At 38.3% G+C, this 17,871-nt stretch overlaps 1 protein-coding gene and 1 non-coding gene across 3 annotated transcripts in view; both read left to right on the top strand.

Moving 5' to 3' along the window:
• Nucleotides 1-552: 552 nt before the first annotated feature.
• On the top strand, nucleotides 553-684 carry LOC127664253 (small nucleolar RNA SNORA17). Its single transcript, XR_007973118.1, has one exon. It is a non-coding gene; the product is annotated as a small nucleolar RNA SNORA17 (small nucleolar RNA).
• A 6,329-nt stretch (nucleotides 685-7,013) lies between these two features.
• Tmx3 (thioredoxin related transmembrane protein 3) overlaps nucleotides 7,014-17,871 on the top strand; it is a 41,966-nt gene continuing 31,108 nt past the window's right edge. The window contains exons 1-5 of one of the 2 annotated variants that reach the window (XM_052155320.1): nucleotides 7,014-7,252; nucleotides 8,283-8,337; nucleotides 11,065-11,104; nucleotides 14,154-14,277; nucleotides 15,766-15,811. In XM_052155320.1, the coding sequence (XP_052011280.1) occupies nucleotides 7,198-7,252; nucleotides 8,283-8,337; nucleotides 11,065-11,104; nucleotides 14,154-14,277; nucleotides 15,766-15,811 (320 nt within the window). In that variant the 5' untranslated portion in view covers nucleotides 7,014-7,197. The remainder of the gene's footprint in view (nucleotides 7,253-8,282; nucleotides 8,338-11,064; nucleotides 11,105-14,153; nucleotides 14,278-15,765; nucleotides 15,812-17,871) is intronic. The other variant, XM_052155318.1, reaches the window with a different exon arrangement.

Here is a 17,871-nt window from a genome sequence, read left to right as displayed (position 1 = left end):
TATTCATAAACACATATCAAGGAAACTAAGAAGATCAAAAAATTTTCTGAGATACATTTTATTACTCAATCCTGTGCTACATCCTTACATTTATTCCACTGATAAAGAACAGTGTCACTCAGCATTATATGTATCACTTAGAAGACATCACATGACTCAATAGAATAACTTCATTACTGTGACATACATCAAGATGAAGTGAATAATAGTTACAACCAGCAATCGTCTTGAAATCAGTATGAATGTAAACTTTCAGAAATATCAATATTTATAAATCTCTAACATTCAGAAGAAAAGATCATAGATTTTAGCAGTGTTGGTCAGTAATGTGCAACTTAATTTGCATACACTGCATAATCCTCTATGTGTAGAGAAAAAGGAGACATGAATGGGACAGTCCACTGTAGAAATTATGAAAAAAATTTAAGAAATAAGACTTAAAGTGTTTCTGCATGATTATGAATAAGAATCTTTGCTATTTGCTCCCTCTCAAATTTTTATTAGCACCTACAAGTCCGGAATGACCTAAAAATAACCAAATTACTCAAACGACTTGTCCCTATAAGTGTTGCGGCTGTGGCTGCTGTGTCACATTTGCATCAGAGGGTGGCAGAGAGGAGAGAGGCTATATTTACACTTAGTGTTCTGACCTATGAACATCTGAATGATTAGTACCCTAACATTCCCCCAATAAAAGTAAGCCTAAAACAATGACCATTCTGGCATCAGGGAGCTCAGACAGGGAGCTAGTCTGAGAACTATCCTAAGTCTGTCACTATGCAGGCCCCAGCAGTTCCCAAGACTGGGAGCAAGCCAGAGAATAAAGAACCCTGCATGGGACTGAGGACACTGAGGAAGAGTGACCCCAAGATCAAGAACCCTCACATGGGGCCACTCAAGTAGGAGAGGACTGAGCCTGAGATGACCACCAGACCAGTTTCATGGGGCCTAGACAGGGAGTTAACCTGAGATGACCACCAGTTAGGTGTTGCACAGGAATTGAGGGGGCAGATCTTACCCCAAATGGTCCCTACCTATTGTCTTAATGAATGAGTGGGCATAAGATCACTCCTGAGATGACCCCAAACACTCAGAGATCCCAGGCCCTATTAAGAGGAGCAAGTAAATGGTAGAGAAATGGAAAAGAGAGGGAGAAGGATGTGTGCATGAACAAGAGTAGCAGACCTTATTTTCCTCAATCTTCCCCCATCCATGTGAACATTTTCTTTTCAAGATGGCTTTATGTAAAGAATAAGATTTAGAGTTTCTCTCAGAGGAGATCTGACACACATTCTGATGTCAGGGCCTTCTCTAGACTGAGTCTTCCAAAAAAAAAAAAAAAAAAAAAAAAAAAAAAAAAAAAAAAAAAGCTAGGCCTTCTTCATTCAGTGAGCTTCCAGTTTTTAGGGTCTCCCAAGTCTGTAACAGACAGCCCATTGAAGAGATCCCCATGGAGCCCAGTGATAAAGAGCAAATCTTGGATCTGGCTACCCAATGATGCTCCTCAGTCTCACTGATCTAGCTTATTTCTTTGACTTTCTTACCTGTAGAACCTGTAAATCACAAAGTGGTGCTGTTTAAATTTCACCAACAGAAAACAAATACCCTTCTTAATTTAAGAATTAATTCTTCCTGTGTCTGGAATACAGACACACCCTTAGTACACACCTTTAATGCCAAACAATGATGTCTAAATGAGGGGCAGAAAAATGATCAATCAGAGAAAAAATTGACAGAATGATTCAGAAATAGTATATGCCCAACTCTAATGAGAACAGACAGAGAAGAAAAGCTACTTAAGAGCAGTGCAGGAAGAAGGTGGGCAATTCCGTGAGTTGAGGTCAGTTGAGTTCAGGCAATGTAGTATAATTCAATTGAGTTCAGTTGAGTTTGTGCAGCTCATGCAGTCAGGACCGTTCAGTATATGGAGTCCAGAGGTAGTTTTTCCAAACAAAGCAATTCAGTGAAAAGCTGAAGGAAGCCTGTTGAGCCAGTCAGCTTAGAGAGAAGCTTTGAGCCAGAACACTTTAGTTGAACCAACCACCCAGAGTTCAGAAAAAACTAAAAAGGGTGAGCTTCTTCAGCAGTAGGCCTCTGAGATAACAACTGCATTTGATGAATAAAAGTTACATTTATACTGTCCTGTCCTGTTTGGAAAATACTGTTTCCTTATAGTTATCCACCACCTTTGGCTCTTACAGTCTTTCCTCCTTCACTTCTATAATGATCCCCAAAGACTGGAAAAAGAGGTAGGATATTAATGGATGAGGATTTCATAGTCTGCACTTTCATTCTCTGTACCCTGATCAGTTGTAGGTCTCTGTATGCCTTAGTCACTTTTATAGCACTATGAAGAGACACAATGACTGAGGTAATTTATTTTTTTAATTTTTAAAAATATTTATTTATTTATTATATGTAAGTACACTGCACCTGTTTTCAGACACATCAGAAGAGGGCACCAGAATTCATTATGGATGGTTATAAGCCACCATGTGGTTGCTGGGATTTGAACTCTGGACCTTCAAAAGATCAGTCAGTGTTCTTAACCGCTGAGCCATCTCTCCAGCCCGTACAAGGTAATGTATAAAATAAAATTTCTAATGAGGACTTATAATTTCAGAGGGTGCATCCATGACCATAATGGTTGGGAACATGACAGTAAGCAGGCATGCTGAGAGTTTATATCTGAACCATAGGCAGAAACCCGGAGGAAAGCTAACTGGGAATGGTGTTTGCCAGGAGGAGGAGCAGGTGGTTCTTCTTTCTTGTTGGTTCTTCTTGAGGCAGCCAAAGGGGAAGAGCATCCATGGGAGGTGGGTGGTAAGACTAGGTCTTACTAAATTCTGGGGTAAGACTTTGTTTTTCAGGCTTGATCCAGCATTGTAGGGGAGCACCAGGACAGAGAAAAGGCAGGGGGAAAGACACGAGAATGGATGGAGAGAAAAGGACTTATGGAACATATGGGGGGGTGGAACTGGGAAAGGGGAAGGCTTTTAGAATGTAAACAAAGGATATAGAAAATAAATTAAAAAAATAAAAAAACAAGATATTTAGAGTTACCATACAATAAAAACTTTACTTATCGAAGTCTAAATTACTATGATACTGTGGTTGACCTGCCTTTTGTGTTCCTCTGAGACTGCAGTCTCAGGTACTTAGCACCTCATTTTAAAACAGAAGGAGATTAAGTAAAGGATTATTTGCTGGAGCCCTTTCCCTATTGTCCAGATGCCTCTTGTTTGTCAGACTAGGGGGACATTTGGAGCAATAAACTTCTATTGAACCAGGAGAAAGGAATAAACTTTTACATAAGTGAATATGCATAATCTCACATAAGTTCATATACAGCTTTCTGTATGCAGAGTTCTCATTTATGCATTTCCATACAAATTCAGCTGGGCCCAGCTTGCATGCATTCTTACAATTACATACTTAAACACACACATGCATACATTCTCACAACTACATACTTACTCACGCATCCATACTTACATATGCTAATGGAGCAAAAGACCAAGCACAGGTGCAGGAATAACTCACTCATTCTGGATGAAAAATGAGCTCCAACCTTTATTGCATAGGGAAAGAAAAGGCTTCCACCGTTTTAATGCTAAAGGAATTAAACCCATGTTTGTAAGAAAAAACAAACTTTGGTTTTTTTTTTCAATCAGATTTTTAATCAGACTAAGCCTGCTTCGTCCTTACCATGGGACCTGTTCTGTCCCATGGTAAGAAGTCTGCCTGCTCCTCTGCTCTCTGCAGTGTCATCTTTTTTCCTCTTTCCCTCTGCTTCTGCACATTGCTCTCTTAGTTTTTTCATGTTTCTTATAGTTTCTGCTATTCCACTCTGCATTCTCCTTCTAATTTTGTTCTTTTCTCCTGCTCTGAAGTCACAACAATCCTCTTATTCTCAATGTCTTTTCTCTGAAAGTTCTGCCTATACTTCTAAGTCCTTCTTGAGTTCAGTTCTGTCTAAAAGGTGTTCTGACTAAAAACTTCTCCTCAGTTCAGTTCCTGTCTCAGCTCAGTTCTTTTCATCTCAGTTCCTCTCTCCTCAGTTCCTCAGTTCTGACTCTTCTCTTTGTCCTTAGCCCTTAAACATCTTTCAGAATACATGATCACATGTTACAAAGTTCATCACAAGTTCACACAGAAAATCAAATCATAAATTGAATTAGAAATTTACAACAGAGAATGTTTATATGCATATCCATTAGGAGTAATTATCTAGCTAAACATCCATCATCTGTCTCAACTCAACAGGCTCACCAAAGGTTTAAAACCATAACTAAGTTATAAATGAAGTTTTGAATAGATAAACCCATTCAATATTTTATCTTCTGCCCTAGCACCTATAATATATCATTAGTTCCCTTTTTATGATCTTTGATTAATTGTTTTACAACCTCTTGGAATGTGCTCTGAGTAGGAGAAAGTCTGGTTGCCATGTAAGAGCAATTAACTGGTGACACTTGAAAGACTGGCAGAGTTCTTATTGCAGTTTTGACTATCAGAAAAGGACCTAATAGCAGTACCACTATAAAAGAGCTTAATAGTCACAGATATAATTTTAAGAATTCTTATAGGACCATCATTAAAACTTAAGTCATCTACATAGCATCACTATAAGACAGTATATCTTCGTGAATCTGCAGATATCTGCTCCAAAGGGGTGTGCTATTACGTATTACATTTAATAATAACAGGAAAGGCATATTAATAGCAGGAATCTTTCCTAAAATGAGTCCCTTACAGCTTTGCTTAATAAGGCTCACCTGTCACAGATTATATAATAAGTATTTAGGTTATCCCATTATGGCTCCTGACAGGTGTTGGCTTTTGAAACCTCAAAGCCTACCCCTAGTGACACACCTCCTACAACCTGCATACCTACTAATCCTTCTCCAAAAATTCTACTAACTGAGGAATCAAACATTCAGAAGCATGAGCCTCTGGTCTTTCCTCAAGAATATCATTTCCATTCTTCTCTAAAGTGAATTATCTGTATGATTTTCTTTCTCACATTTGCCTCTTCTGGGTTTTATATTGATTTTCTACTACTACTTGTTAGATAAACCAGTGAATATTCTCTATTGCTTCTATTGTGGAAAGGTTGAAAAAAACAATCTGATAGCTACTTTTATGTGCCAAATTACTGCAATAAAGGATTTTTCAGATAGATGTTAAAATGATATTCTGAGTGTATTCTGTGAAAACGTTTCTGGAAATGTTTAATGACTGAATAAGAAACTTAGCAAAGTAGGCAGTCTTCTTCAGTGTGGATGTGTATCATGCACATTCATCTTAGATAGAACAGAAAAGTGGATGCAGTGCCGGGGAGTCACATTATGTTGGGACATTCATGTGTTGCTACTGCCTGTCCTGAGTTCTTTGGCCTCAGAATTATACCATTGGTTTACACCTTCAGATCATGAGTCTTATTTATCTTGTGAATCACCTTCAATAAAACTTTTCCTACTCTTTTAATTTTGCTGGGGAATTATCAGTAATAACGGATTTTTAAAAAAATAAAAGTAGATCATAGATCAGCACATTTTAATTACTGAGCCTACTGCTTTCTTTATTAAATTATTTCAAATATGAATTAATGTATATGTAGGCTAATTTTAAAATCAATTTTATTCTTGAATATATGCCCCCTATTTTTAAGGTTTGAGCTTTAAACTTTTACATACCTATTTACAAAGTTGTTCATCCTATTAACTGCTGCTGCATATATACTTGTATTGGTTATTTTTCTTGTAGCTGTGATGAAATACTCGAAAGAAGCCATTGCTTTTTTTTAAAAATAGTTTGAGAGGCTATAGTACAACATGACTGGGGAAGGTGCTGAGGGAGAGGCAGAGGCAGGTATAGGGCAATTGGTGACTTTTCATTGGCAGTGAGGGAACAGAGAGCCCAGGACAGTAAAATCTGGAAGTCCTCATCTTAAGGCTCTGTTTCAGCCAGCTAGGCAAACTTCCCTAAAGAACACTACCAGCTAAGGAATAGCTGCTGGAATACATGAGCCTGTGAGGAACACTTCGCAAACACCGCTTTGTCCCTGCCTCCCTTCTCCTTTAACTCCTTTGCCTTTGCATGCTCTGTTTTCATGACATAAATCCTAAAATATAATGTAATCCAAGTCTCCTGGCGCCTCATTTTATTTAAAAAAAAAAATCTCATCTAAGTCAGTGACTGTCACCAGGACCTACTTATAAAAAGTGTAGTCTTTTATAAATCACAATGTAAGAAAGAAAATGGAGGCTGCAATATAAAAATTTTATACTAAGGATTTCAGTCCACAATCAGGAAACAGTAAAAAACATAACCAAGATGTTACAATTAACTTTCCCTTTAAGTTTCTTAAAACTTAAAAAGCAATTCTTTTTATTCTTTCACATTTTTAAAAGTGTTTATGATGAACTTATATACACACAGACACCTTCATCCCCCTTATCATACTGAAACTATTCTTGAAGACCTGTGTATACTTTCGTGCTGGGGGCAGGTGTGTGTGATGCAGTTTCATTTCTGTTGCTTGCATTAGCGTGGCAACCTATCACTTAAGAAAATGTCACATACACCACCAAAGTAACTGTTAACTGTCCCTAGTTCTCTCATCCATCATAGTAATGGACCAATTTATATGATTCCAAATAGGTTTTTACGCAGAGGGTGTCAAAGCTCAGAAATCCAGTGCTTTATTTTAAAGCACGATTTCCCATCTATTAGTGCAACATCCCGGTGTACAAGTGGGTTCACTGGATTTAGCAATCTTAACAAGTGACAAAACTCAGGCTTGCAGTGCACGTCGGACTACCTCATCTCCAGCAGTAAACAAGCCAGACAAGGCCTTACGTGAATTCCGGGACGAGTCCCGTAGCACTGCCGCCATCACAGGAAGACCCCTTCATGAATTCCCACGCTCTTTAGAGCTCTTAGCGGAAAAACTCCGTGAGAACTCGAATGCGCATGCTCACTGCTCAAACGCTTGCGTCGCTTCCTGCGCATGCTCACAGGCTACCCCCCGCTGGGCTACCGGGTTCGTGAAGGAGGCCGGCCTACCCCGCCCCGTTCCTGGTGGGAGCCGTTCTGCACCCCAGGTCTTCCTCGCTTTCCTTTTCAGGGAAGCGGGCGCCTGGCGATTCTGTGTCTCTGCGCGCGCTCGTCGCGGGATCCACGCCGCGCTCCATGGCGAACGCAGCCGGGCGGAGGAGCTGGACGGCCCTCCGGCTCTGCGCTGCTGGTGAGGAGCACGCGGGGCGGTGGGAAACCGGGGGGAAGTTGGCCCGAAATGAAGCCGGGCCGGGTGGGGGCCGCGCCACGGGGTACTTAGGATTTCTATTCTGCCTCCTGGGTGGTCAGGCTTCTTCAGCGGGACTCCGCGTGAGCCGTGATTCGCCACCCAGTGCGGAGAGGGCACTGCTACCTTCTCTGCGATCAAGAAGGTTCCTTGACTCCATTAATGGTAGGACAGGGATTCTTGAGCTCCAACTTGGCATAGGTTCTGAGTCTTGTTACAGTGAAAGGCTTTTCTTGACCAACCTAAGAGAGGGATGATGCCCAAGGGTAGAACCTGGTAAAATGTCCAAGACTGGTTTGAAGAGACCAAGCATCTTTAAAGCCCTTATCCATTTACTTTCTTTCTTTTTTTTTTTTAATTATGAAGATTTTTTATTATATATTTTTATTTTATATATTCTTTGTTTACATTCCAAATGATTTCCCCTTTCCTAGTTACTTCCTCCCCTTTTGTCCCATTTACTTTCATTAAGGAGTATTTGGGTTCTCTGTGGTTCACCTCTGACTCAGCCACCAATTTAGAACCCTCAGTGAGCCAGACACTGCCCTGGAATAATTGTTAAAACTGGACTCCAGTGTTTTCTTTTTCTGCCTATTTTGGGGACTTGCATTTAGACTTTGTATCGAGGGGATAAATGCCACTAGAGAAAAAGAAAGTTATTTTTATCTCTAGGCCAGCAAATTAGTGAAAAGGAAAAATTAAAACAAGTGGAAACATGTAGAATTTTGGAGAAATATGTATTATGTGTGTTCACCTACACAGTGCTTGTCTTATGCAACATGATTGCATGCAGAGTAAATTATTACTGAGTGGATGAACTACTTTTGCTTTTGTGTCACTTAAACCTTATAATGGATCATTGGTGAATTTTTTTTTGGTAGATAATAAAGTTCAAACATTGTATAGGCAATTTAGACTTAAGGCAAAAATCAAAATAATAAATGATTTATTTTCTACATTTTGTGCTTTCCAGTTATCTTATTTGATCTGGCTGTCTGTAAAGGATTTGTAGAAGACCTAAATGAATCGTGAGTATACATATATGTGTAAAATCTAACTCAGATGCCATCTAAATATCCACACACGAATCTAATCTTTTAATAATAGACGCAGTGGTGACAGTTAGTGCCAATTTTGTTTCAGGAGTTGTTTAATGTGCCTCCTTTTACAGGCTAAATGGAGGAGTGCCCCAGAGAGTTTTGCTAATATTTCTAAGATTAAAAACCAGCAAATATTTCCATATTGTTTCTTTCTTTTGGTTTAATAATACAGAGTTAATGCTGTAATTCAGTGTTTAATCTGTAGTATAGAAGGTTTATTCACAAGACCTTGCGTACAATAGGTGGGAAGTCAAACTTCTTTGCAAAACTCAAGGTCAATCTTTTTGTCTTGACTACAACTGATAGCAATCTCTTCCCTGGTAGGCCACATGGGTTCCTTTCCTACACCAGATTTGGTATACAGCCAGTCTCTAGAGGAACGTGTTCTCAAGGACTCAGGCCTCCCATGCCAACCAAGCTCATGTGTACCAGCACTTCTAGCATACTTGTTAGTATCTCTGTTGGAGGCTTCACCTTTCTCATGTACTTTGCTATTAAAATGTTTTTGTTGGGGTCTTTAACTTAGTCAATTTCCCACTTAGGCAGAGAGGCAGAAGTCTTTTCTTTTGTGTCCTTCATCAGTAAGATGGGTTTCCCTGTCGGCTGCATCTGCTTGATGCTTGTATGGTACTATTTCATGATGGAAACAAAAAATACCAAGGAGCTTCCATCCCTTTTATCTCATATCTTTCATTGTTAACAGTAGATGAATTAGGACTTGTTACTTGTAGTTTTCCTTGTGTGTGTGTTGTTGTTTGTTATGTGTGCATGTGTGTGAGCACAATCTTTGCGTGCTTGTGCAGTGGACAGACGGTTACTCTGGTAGTCCTGACCTTCTTTGTTATATCTTTAAGACAGGATCTTTCACTTAACCTGGGGCTTGTCACCATTTAGCAAACTCCAGCACTCTTTCTGGTTCTATTCTTGTAACACTGAGATTGCAGGTATAATGTTAGCTTTTTTATTGAGGGTGCTAGAATTTAAATCCTGACCCTGCTTACACAACAAGCTATCCTACTCACTGAACAATTTCTGCAAATAATTTCAGCTTGCTCCTTGTACCCATCAATCACCCTGGCACCCAACTGGGTGGTAGAATTGCTGTCATTAAAGCATCATCCGTTCAGTACAGCAACTCTTATGGATTACCAAGAAATATGAACATCCTATGGGCTCTAGTCAGTGATGGGCATTGAGGTTGTATTTGAAGATTGTTTATAGAAAGTATGTATTTGAGGAAAACTCTTTGATAACGAGAGCAGCTTTATTTAACTCAATGATTGGTTTTGTCACTATCAGCCATCTTTTCATACTGTTCTTATAGTGGTAACGCTGACTGAGGAGAGGGAAGTTTACTTTTGGTAATCATTTTGCTCACTACATGATGCTCACCAGAAAGACTGTTCCATTGGGAACTATTAATAGAGTATCTGGCTTGTTGGCAGAATGTAAAAGCTGAAATACATCTTGTGATAGTGCCAGTGGATGTTACCACTCAGATGTAGAAGACAATGCCCCATGAAAAGGGAATTCCATTGTGAAAAGGCACCGAAACAATAGGAAAAAAATATGTCCCATTTGTTGTATCCCTCTGGAGGCTAAATACACTGTATAGGGAGATTTCTGAAGCCCAAAGTCAAGACACTCTCACTAGATGAAACGTTGGATCCTTTGTGTCATCTGTAATATTTATCTAGACCTGAATCCCAGTCTCTTAAGTGTGCTTTGTCACCCCATGCTTTGTGCTGACTTACTCCTACTCTTTCTGGGGCTTGATTGGCAGATTTGCTTCCGGTTCAGGTTTTCTAAGAACATTGCATCTGTTGGAGGCCCTGGAGTTTTGAAAGAACTAGCTGAAAGCATTTTACGAGTTCATTATAGCCTGGAATGACTCTCAGACATGTGATCCCAGTGCCACAATTCTGGATTTGTTGGTTTTCACAACAAATATTTTATGAGAACTGCATTCTTTACCAGGAAATGATGGGACTCCTAAAATTCAAGTTCTTAATATAAAGAAGGCCAATCTTGTAAGCAGTCTTTTCTGAGCTTCACCTAGCCCTTCTACATTAAATTTCCTGTTCAGGTTTAAAATTGAATAGAGGAGTAAAGAGCTGACACATACACTATCATCCCTCAAGATTAGTTCTAGGATTTTCTATAGATAACAAAGTCTGGATGCTCAAGTACTTATTTGCATGTGTATACATCTTCCTTTGTATTTTAACTCATCCCTAGAGTTCATGCAACACCTAACAAACTATAGTATAAATAGTTTTGCTGTATTGTTACTGGAATAATGACAAGACGTGAAAACTAGTATTTGTTCAGTATAGAGGAGCCTTTTGTTCAGAGTGGAGTACCAGATAAAGAAAGCAGACTACATTTGTGGTTTTCCCCCAAAATTCTCCTTTCTTTTGTTGGGGCTTTTTCAATTCTTTAGTCATTTTTCAATTTTAATTCTTAAAATATTTACTGGACAGGATAAGAGTTAGCAGTCACTGAGTAAACATTATATATAAAACTTTTATTTAGAGATTTGTTCTGTGTTGATAAGTTGTACGTTTGTAAATTATACTAATTGCAATAATATGTACTATTGGCAAGGATATTGTTTGTGAACATAAATATAAAGTCAGATTTTTTTCTTTTTAGATTTAAAGATAATCGAAAAGATGACATTTGGCTTGTTGATGTGAGTATGTAAATTTAAATATCATGCTTGGTCTCTTATGCAGAGAGTACAGTCTGTTTTCTCAGATATTGCTACTTGTATTTCCTCCTATATGTATATGGGTGTGGAGTGTGTAGATGTATGCATTCACATTTGCAAGTGTGTATTCACGTGTGTGTGTGTGTGTGTGAGTGTACATAGTGTGTATCTGTGCCTGTGAAGACCAGTGGTTGACATTGTATCATCTGCAGTTGCTCACCACCTGTGTGAAATGAGACAGGCTCTTTCACTGACGGATATCAAGACTTTCTCTACTTCAGTTAGATGTCGTGCCCTGGGAATTCCCTTTCTCCTTCTCCTGTGGACTAAGATATATACTCTAAGTAGCATGGACCCAACTGAGTGGTACTTGTATTTTAGCAATTCAAATTCTAGCCCTTACAGGAGTATGGCAAGCTCTTTACCAGCCATCTTCCTACCCCTATTTAGATTTTTATATTTAAATGACCCAGAGATCTTTCAAGTTTTTGACAAAGAAATTTATTTATTTATTTATCTATCTATCTATCTATCTATCTATCTATCTATCTATTTATTTATGTTTTTTCGAGATAGGGTTTCTCTGTATAGCCCTGGCTGTCCTCGAACTCACTCTGTAGACCAGGCTGGCCTGGAACTCAAAAATCCACCTGCCTCTGCCTCCCAGAGTGCTGGGATTAAAGGTGTGTGCCACCACCACCTGGCTTGAAATTTATTTTTTAATGAAATGCTAAAAGTAAGGTCATTCTGTGAGAAGCTCAGATCATTTCTTTCTTCTTTCTTCAGACCATTTCTTTCTTTTTTAAATTGATAATTCCATTCATTTACATCTCAGATGATATCCCACTTCTCTGTTAGCCCTCCACAACCCCCTCCCATCTCACATTGGCCCTCTCCTCCCTCCCCTTTGCCTCTGTGAGGGTGATCCTTCATCTACCCTCTCCCACCCCACTCCTCCAGCATCCCCCAGCGCTGGGGTATCAAACCTCTACAGGACCAAGGGCCTCCCCTCCCATTGATGTCAGACAAGGCCATCCTCTGCTACATATGTGTCTGAAGCTATGGAACCCTCCCTGTACATTCCTTGGCTAATGGATAGTCCCTGGGAGCACTGTGGTCGGGCCAGCTGATACTGTTCTTCCTGTGGGGTTGCAATTCCCCTCCGCTCCTCCAGTCCTTTCATCAGCTTTCCCACCAGGGTCCCTGAGCTCAGTCTGGTGGTTGGCCCCAAGCATCCACATCTGCATTGGTTGGTTGCTGGCCAAATCCCCCAAGACCATTTCTTATAATAAAGTAGTGGATTATATTGATTTTAGTATCAACTTAACTCATTTCTTTATTCTTTTAAGAGGTTGAATTATATTAATATAACAGTAATACCAAACACTTTCATCCCAATACTAAGCCAGATTAAATTTGGGGGTTTGATTTAACATGTATCAGAAAAAAAAAAAAAACAGTATAACCCACAAAATGGAACAAGATGGCAGAGTTAACGACTGTTAAGAGTAGAAGACAGAGCTTTAGAATCTACTGCTTACTTTTTTCTTTGTATTTATGTTTGAACATTTCTATAATACTGAGTTTAAAAATAAGCCTCATTTCATGAAAATTCATGAATATTATGTTATCATATAACTCAAGAACCTAATTAACCTCTGATGATTCTGAAATGTGAAGGGCTATGGTTGTAATCAATCTGAGTTGTTCCTGTGCCAAATCTCTCAATGATCACCCACATCCTGCCAGTGAAAACAGTAGAATTCAGTCAACACACCTACCTCTGTCAATTTTTTGTACTAAGAACACATGAACAAGGTTGCATATGGTATAGTGCATGCATGTTTATTTAGTGGTCTTATATAAATATGGACACATTTGCACAGAAGTAAAGACTTTGAATCAATGTTCCTATGTTGCAAGATATTTTCTTTTTTCTTCTTTTTTTTTATTTTCTACATTCTTTGTTTGCATTCCAAATGATTTTACCTTTCCCGGTTTCCCCCCCTCCTTAAGTCCCATAAGGGGACTTCCTTCAGCCCATTCCCCAATCATCCCCCTCCCACTTCTCTGTCCTGGTACTCCCCTACATTGCTACATCAAGCCTTTCCAGGACCAGGGCCCTCTCCTTTCTTCTTCTTGGGAATCATTTGATATGTTAATTGTGTCTTGGGTATTTAGAGCTTCTGGGCTAATATCCATTTATCAGTGACTGCAGTCCATGTGTGTTCTTTTGTGATTGGGTTACCTCACTTAGGATGATATTTTCCAGTTCCAACCATTTGCCTAAGAATTTCAGCAATTAAAAACAAGTGAGGTAACCCAATCACAAGATATTTTCTATCCATTCATCTTGAGGCAGTGAGAGGCCAGTAATTGGAGGAGAGAGAGAGGAGGGGGAGCTCAGGGAAGTCGGGGTTCACGGGGGATGGGGGGAAGGAAGTCCACATGAGTGGAGCAGAGAGGGAGATGCAGATATACAGGTGGCTTCAGATGTATTTCTGATGTTTTGGAGAGGTTAGAAAATAGGGATAAGACCTTTATCATTGTAATTTAGCATTATGTAATTGGGAGTTTATATACATAAATATATTTGGTTAACTATTTAAGAGTCATGCTTTAATGGGTATTTGCGTGTAGGGCGGGAGTTGCAGGATTCCCTCTGCTTAAAGAGTCTATGGTGGAGAGGAAACACAGCTGGGATGCTGTGAGAGCTCACTGAAAGAGATTTGCTCAGCAGCAACAGTGAGAGTTGCCTAGAGTGGGACCCACTGGGAGTTGGTATAGAGGCCTGGTGGGGTGATACTATTTTATAATATTATAATTATTTCCCACTATATTTATATTCTAAATAGGTATCAATAGTCAATTAAAATGAAGTTAAAATATTAGTTCTGAGGTATTTATTTAGATTCATGTGTTTTAGTTTGTTATATTGCCTCTTAAAACTGTCTTGTCTGAAACAGATTAATATTTGGTCGCTCTTCACAGTGATACAGCTTTTTAGTGTGTTTTCTTTCTTTTTATGTAGTTCTATGCACCCTGGTGTGGCCATTGTAAAAAACTGGAACCAATTTGGAATGAAGTTGGGCTTGAAATGAAAAGTATTGGTTCTCCAGTTAAAGTTGGAAAGATGGATGCTACTTCGTATTCTAGTAAGAGTATAGTTAATGATTTTATTGTTCTAATAATGGAGATATTCTAATTATAACAATTTCAGGGTTAGTAGAAGAGATGTTTTGTCATGTAAAATTATCTTAATAATTTAATACTTTGAGTTAAATGAATTAGCAATTAAAATTTTAATATAGTGCATGAACTTAATTTTAATCATAACATAGACATACAGGCCATTGTTTTCCTAGTTGAGTCCAGACTGATGATAATTCAACTACAAAAAAGTTGAATTTGTAAGTGTAAGCTGAGGGAAAAAGGTACAACAATAAGTAGGCATTTAAAAAATGAATTGAGAAAAATATAAAGATTAAGAAGATATTGAAAGTTGAAAATGAGTGATTAATGAATGGGCACAGAAACTGAATGAATCTGACACTGGTACATGGTACCACATAAGACAAATCTGCCCTTCTCTCTGTTTTATATACTGTTATGTAGACTATTTTCATGTTCTGTTGTCAAAACTGAGTTGTGACAGAAACTATGTGTCCCCATAACTAAATGTTTACTAGGTGGTCTTAAGGGAAATGAATAAGAAAAAATTAAGCTTAGAGAAATTTGGGGTATCATAGCAATTTGAAGAGCATGGCTTCAGAGAAAGCAGGATTGGCACTGCCAATGGCTTTTGTGTGTGACACTGGGAAAACTTTTAAAGACCCTAAGCTTTGTCTTTATTGGTAAACATTTGTGATATTTCTTTTACTAGCTATTTTGAAGATTGAATGATGTGACACATCTAAACTCCTTTGTATTCAATAAGATTGGTTTCCTTGTCTTTTACTTATAAAAGTAAAATTTTGAAACAAAACAAAAATGGGACTGGCTCTTTCTCTGTAGTTCAGACTGGCCTGGAACATTCTGTGACACTCTAGGATTCATGCCAGTTCTCTTCCTCAGTGTCCCAAGTACTAGGTTGCAAGAATGAACCAACACACCCAGCTGTTTTCGTGCACTTAATATTATTATTATTAAACCATCAAATTATTATTAAACCCAGTTATTACTATTCTACCTCAGTATAATTAGCATGTGTACCATGATGTGAACAAAGTACTCTGAATTTTGTTGAATTTCAAAAAAAATTTTCTAAAAATTCATGTTAGATTACTAAGTAATTATAAGAAAATGTCATACTTTGTGAGATTTAAATACTTGAAAATATTCACTTGGGTCTGAAGAGATGGCTTAGCAGTTAAGAGCACTGAGTGCTCTTCCAGAGGTCCTGAGTTCAGTTCCCAGCAGCCTCATGGTGGCTCACAACTAACTGTAATGGATTCTGATGCCCTTTTGTGGTATGTCTGAAAACAGCAGCTACAGTGTACTCATAATAAATTAATTATTTAATTTTAAAAAATAGTCACTCAGGTTTATATAAATATACTTTTTTTTCTAAGTAAAAGTCTCATGTTACCTAGCTTTCTCAATTTAAAAAGAACTTAGAAATATTTATTCTTTTTCTTATCAAGGCATTGCTTCAGAGTTTGGAGTTCGAGGTTATCCAACAATTAAGCTGTAAGTCAAGTGTTACATGTTTAGATCTATATTGTTAATAGTCCACACTGCTTACATTTTATTTATTTTAGTACTTTCTTTGGAGGGTGAAGGTTTGAGTTCAGCCATTGTTTTTAAGCCAAGTGCATGATCAAAGGTGAGAGACTACACCTCTATACACCTTCATATTTAAGTATGTCATACCCAGCTAATTCAGTAATTGTATTCTGAGAGTTTTCTGTGTAGCATACACTTATAGGATACGGTATACATTCATTAATTATCAAAGGTCTCTTGAGGAACTCCAGTATGTGCTTGCTTTGCAACTGCAAATCACACTGAACAGATTTCATGCTTGTAGAAAGAGACTAGCTTGGTTAAAAAAAAATCAAGAGAAGAAAATTGATAGCTGATCATTATAATCTGTGGGTATTGATCAAGTCTACTAGAGAAATTAGGTTGAAAAAAATGGTGTGGTGATTCTAAAGAGAATTGTTTTATAATGATTTTGCTGCATTTTTTTTTTTTAATTTCCTTAACCATATTTTGTCACTGTGAGGAGCTAAGCAGTTGTTTTCAAAGTGTTTTGTTTTCTTTTGGTTTTTTTTTTTAAGTAAACTGACGTTTCCCTGATATTTTAAAACCCCAAATTTTATAATTTTGAGTAAATAAATTATTCTGGAGGGGTGGTTGTTGACATTTTTCCTTTGTGGGTTTTTTTTTTTTTTAAATGTCATTCTTCTATTACAGTGTTATTAATGGTGCTTTCTCTTTGTTATTAGGAGTTCTGGTTTTCCATATTGCTCTTTTTTTTTAATTTATTGATATATTTATTTGCATTTCAAATGATTTCCCCTTTTCTGGACCCCCACTCCCCGAAAGTCCCATCAGTCCCCTTCCCTCCCCCTGTTTTCCCACCCAACCCTTCCCACTTCCCTGTTCTGATTTTGCTCCATACTGCTTCACTGAGTTTTTTCAGAACAAGGGGCCACTCCTCCGTTCTTCTTGTACCTCATTTGATGTGTGGATTATGTTTTGGGTATTCCAGTTTTCTAGGCTAATATCCACTTATTAGTGAGTGCATACCATGATTCATCGTTTGAGTCTGGGTTACCTCACTTAGTATGATGTTCTCTAGCTCCATCCATTTGCCTAAGAATTTCATGAATTCATTGTTTCTAATGGCTGAATAGTACTCCATTGTGTATATATACCACATTTTTTGCATCCACTCTTCTGTTGAGGGATACCTGGGTTCTTTCCAACTTCTGGCAATTATAAATAGGGCTGCTATGAACATAGTGGAACATGTATCCTTATTACATGCTGGGGAATCCTCTGGGTATATGCCCAGGAGTGGTATAGCAGGATCTTCTGGAAATGAGGTGCCCAGTTTTCAGAGGAACCGCCAGACTGATTTCCAGAGTGGTTGTACCAATTTGCAACCCCACCAGCAGTGGAGGAGTGTTCCTCTTTCTCCACATCCTCGCCAACACCTGCTGTCTACTGAATTTTTAATCCCAGCCATTCTGACTGGTGTAAGGTGAAATCTCAGGGTTGTTTTGATTTGCATTTCCCTAATGTCTAATGAAGTTGAGCATTTTTTAAGATGCTTCTCCGCCATCCGAAGTTCTTCAGGTGAGAATTCTTTGTTTAACTCTATACCCCATTTTTTAATAGGGTTGTTTGGTTTTCTGGAGTCTAACTTCTTGAGTTCTTTATATATATTGGATATTAGCCCTCTATCTGATGTAGGATTGGTGAAGATCTTTTCATCAGTACAATTGGCTAGATATAAATTTATTCTTTAACAGCTTTTGTGGAATATAATCTGTTTTAGGAAAACTATTTTTATGCCTCATTCATGATGCATATTAGAGGCTTTATCACCACTAAAATACTCTAGTTCCTAGTCCTTTTGTTTTCCACTGGCTGGAGAATAATTAAAGTTACTCTGATATAAGCTCTTGGGTGTTTGGTTTTTCGAGACAGGGTTTCTCTGTGTAGTCCTGGCTGTCCTGGAACTCACTTTGTAGACCAGGCTGGCCTCGAACTTAGAAAACCGCTTGCCTCTGCCTCCC

The sequence above is a fragment of the Apodemus sylvaticus genome, chromosome 13 (assembly GCF_947179515.1).
Source record: "Apodemus sylvaticus chromosome 13, mApoSyl1.1, whole genome shotgun sequence".
In the NCBI taxonomy this organism is placed as follows: Eukaryota; Metazoa; Chordata; class Mammalia; order Rodentia; family Muridae; genus Apodemus; species Apodemus sylvaticus.
Note: the sequence above shows the minus strand (reverse complement) of the source record. Positions and strands in the feature narration are given on the sequence as shown.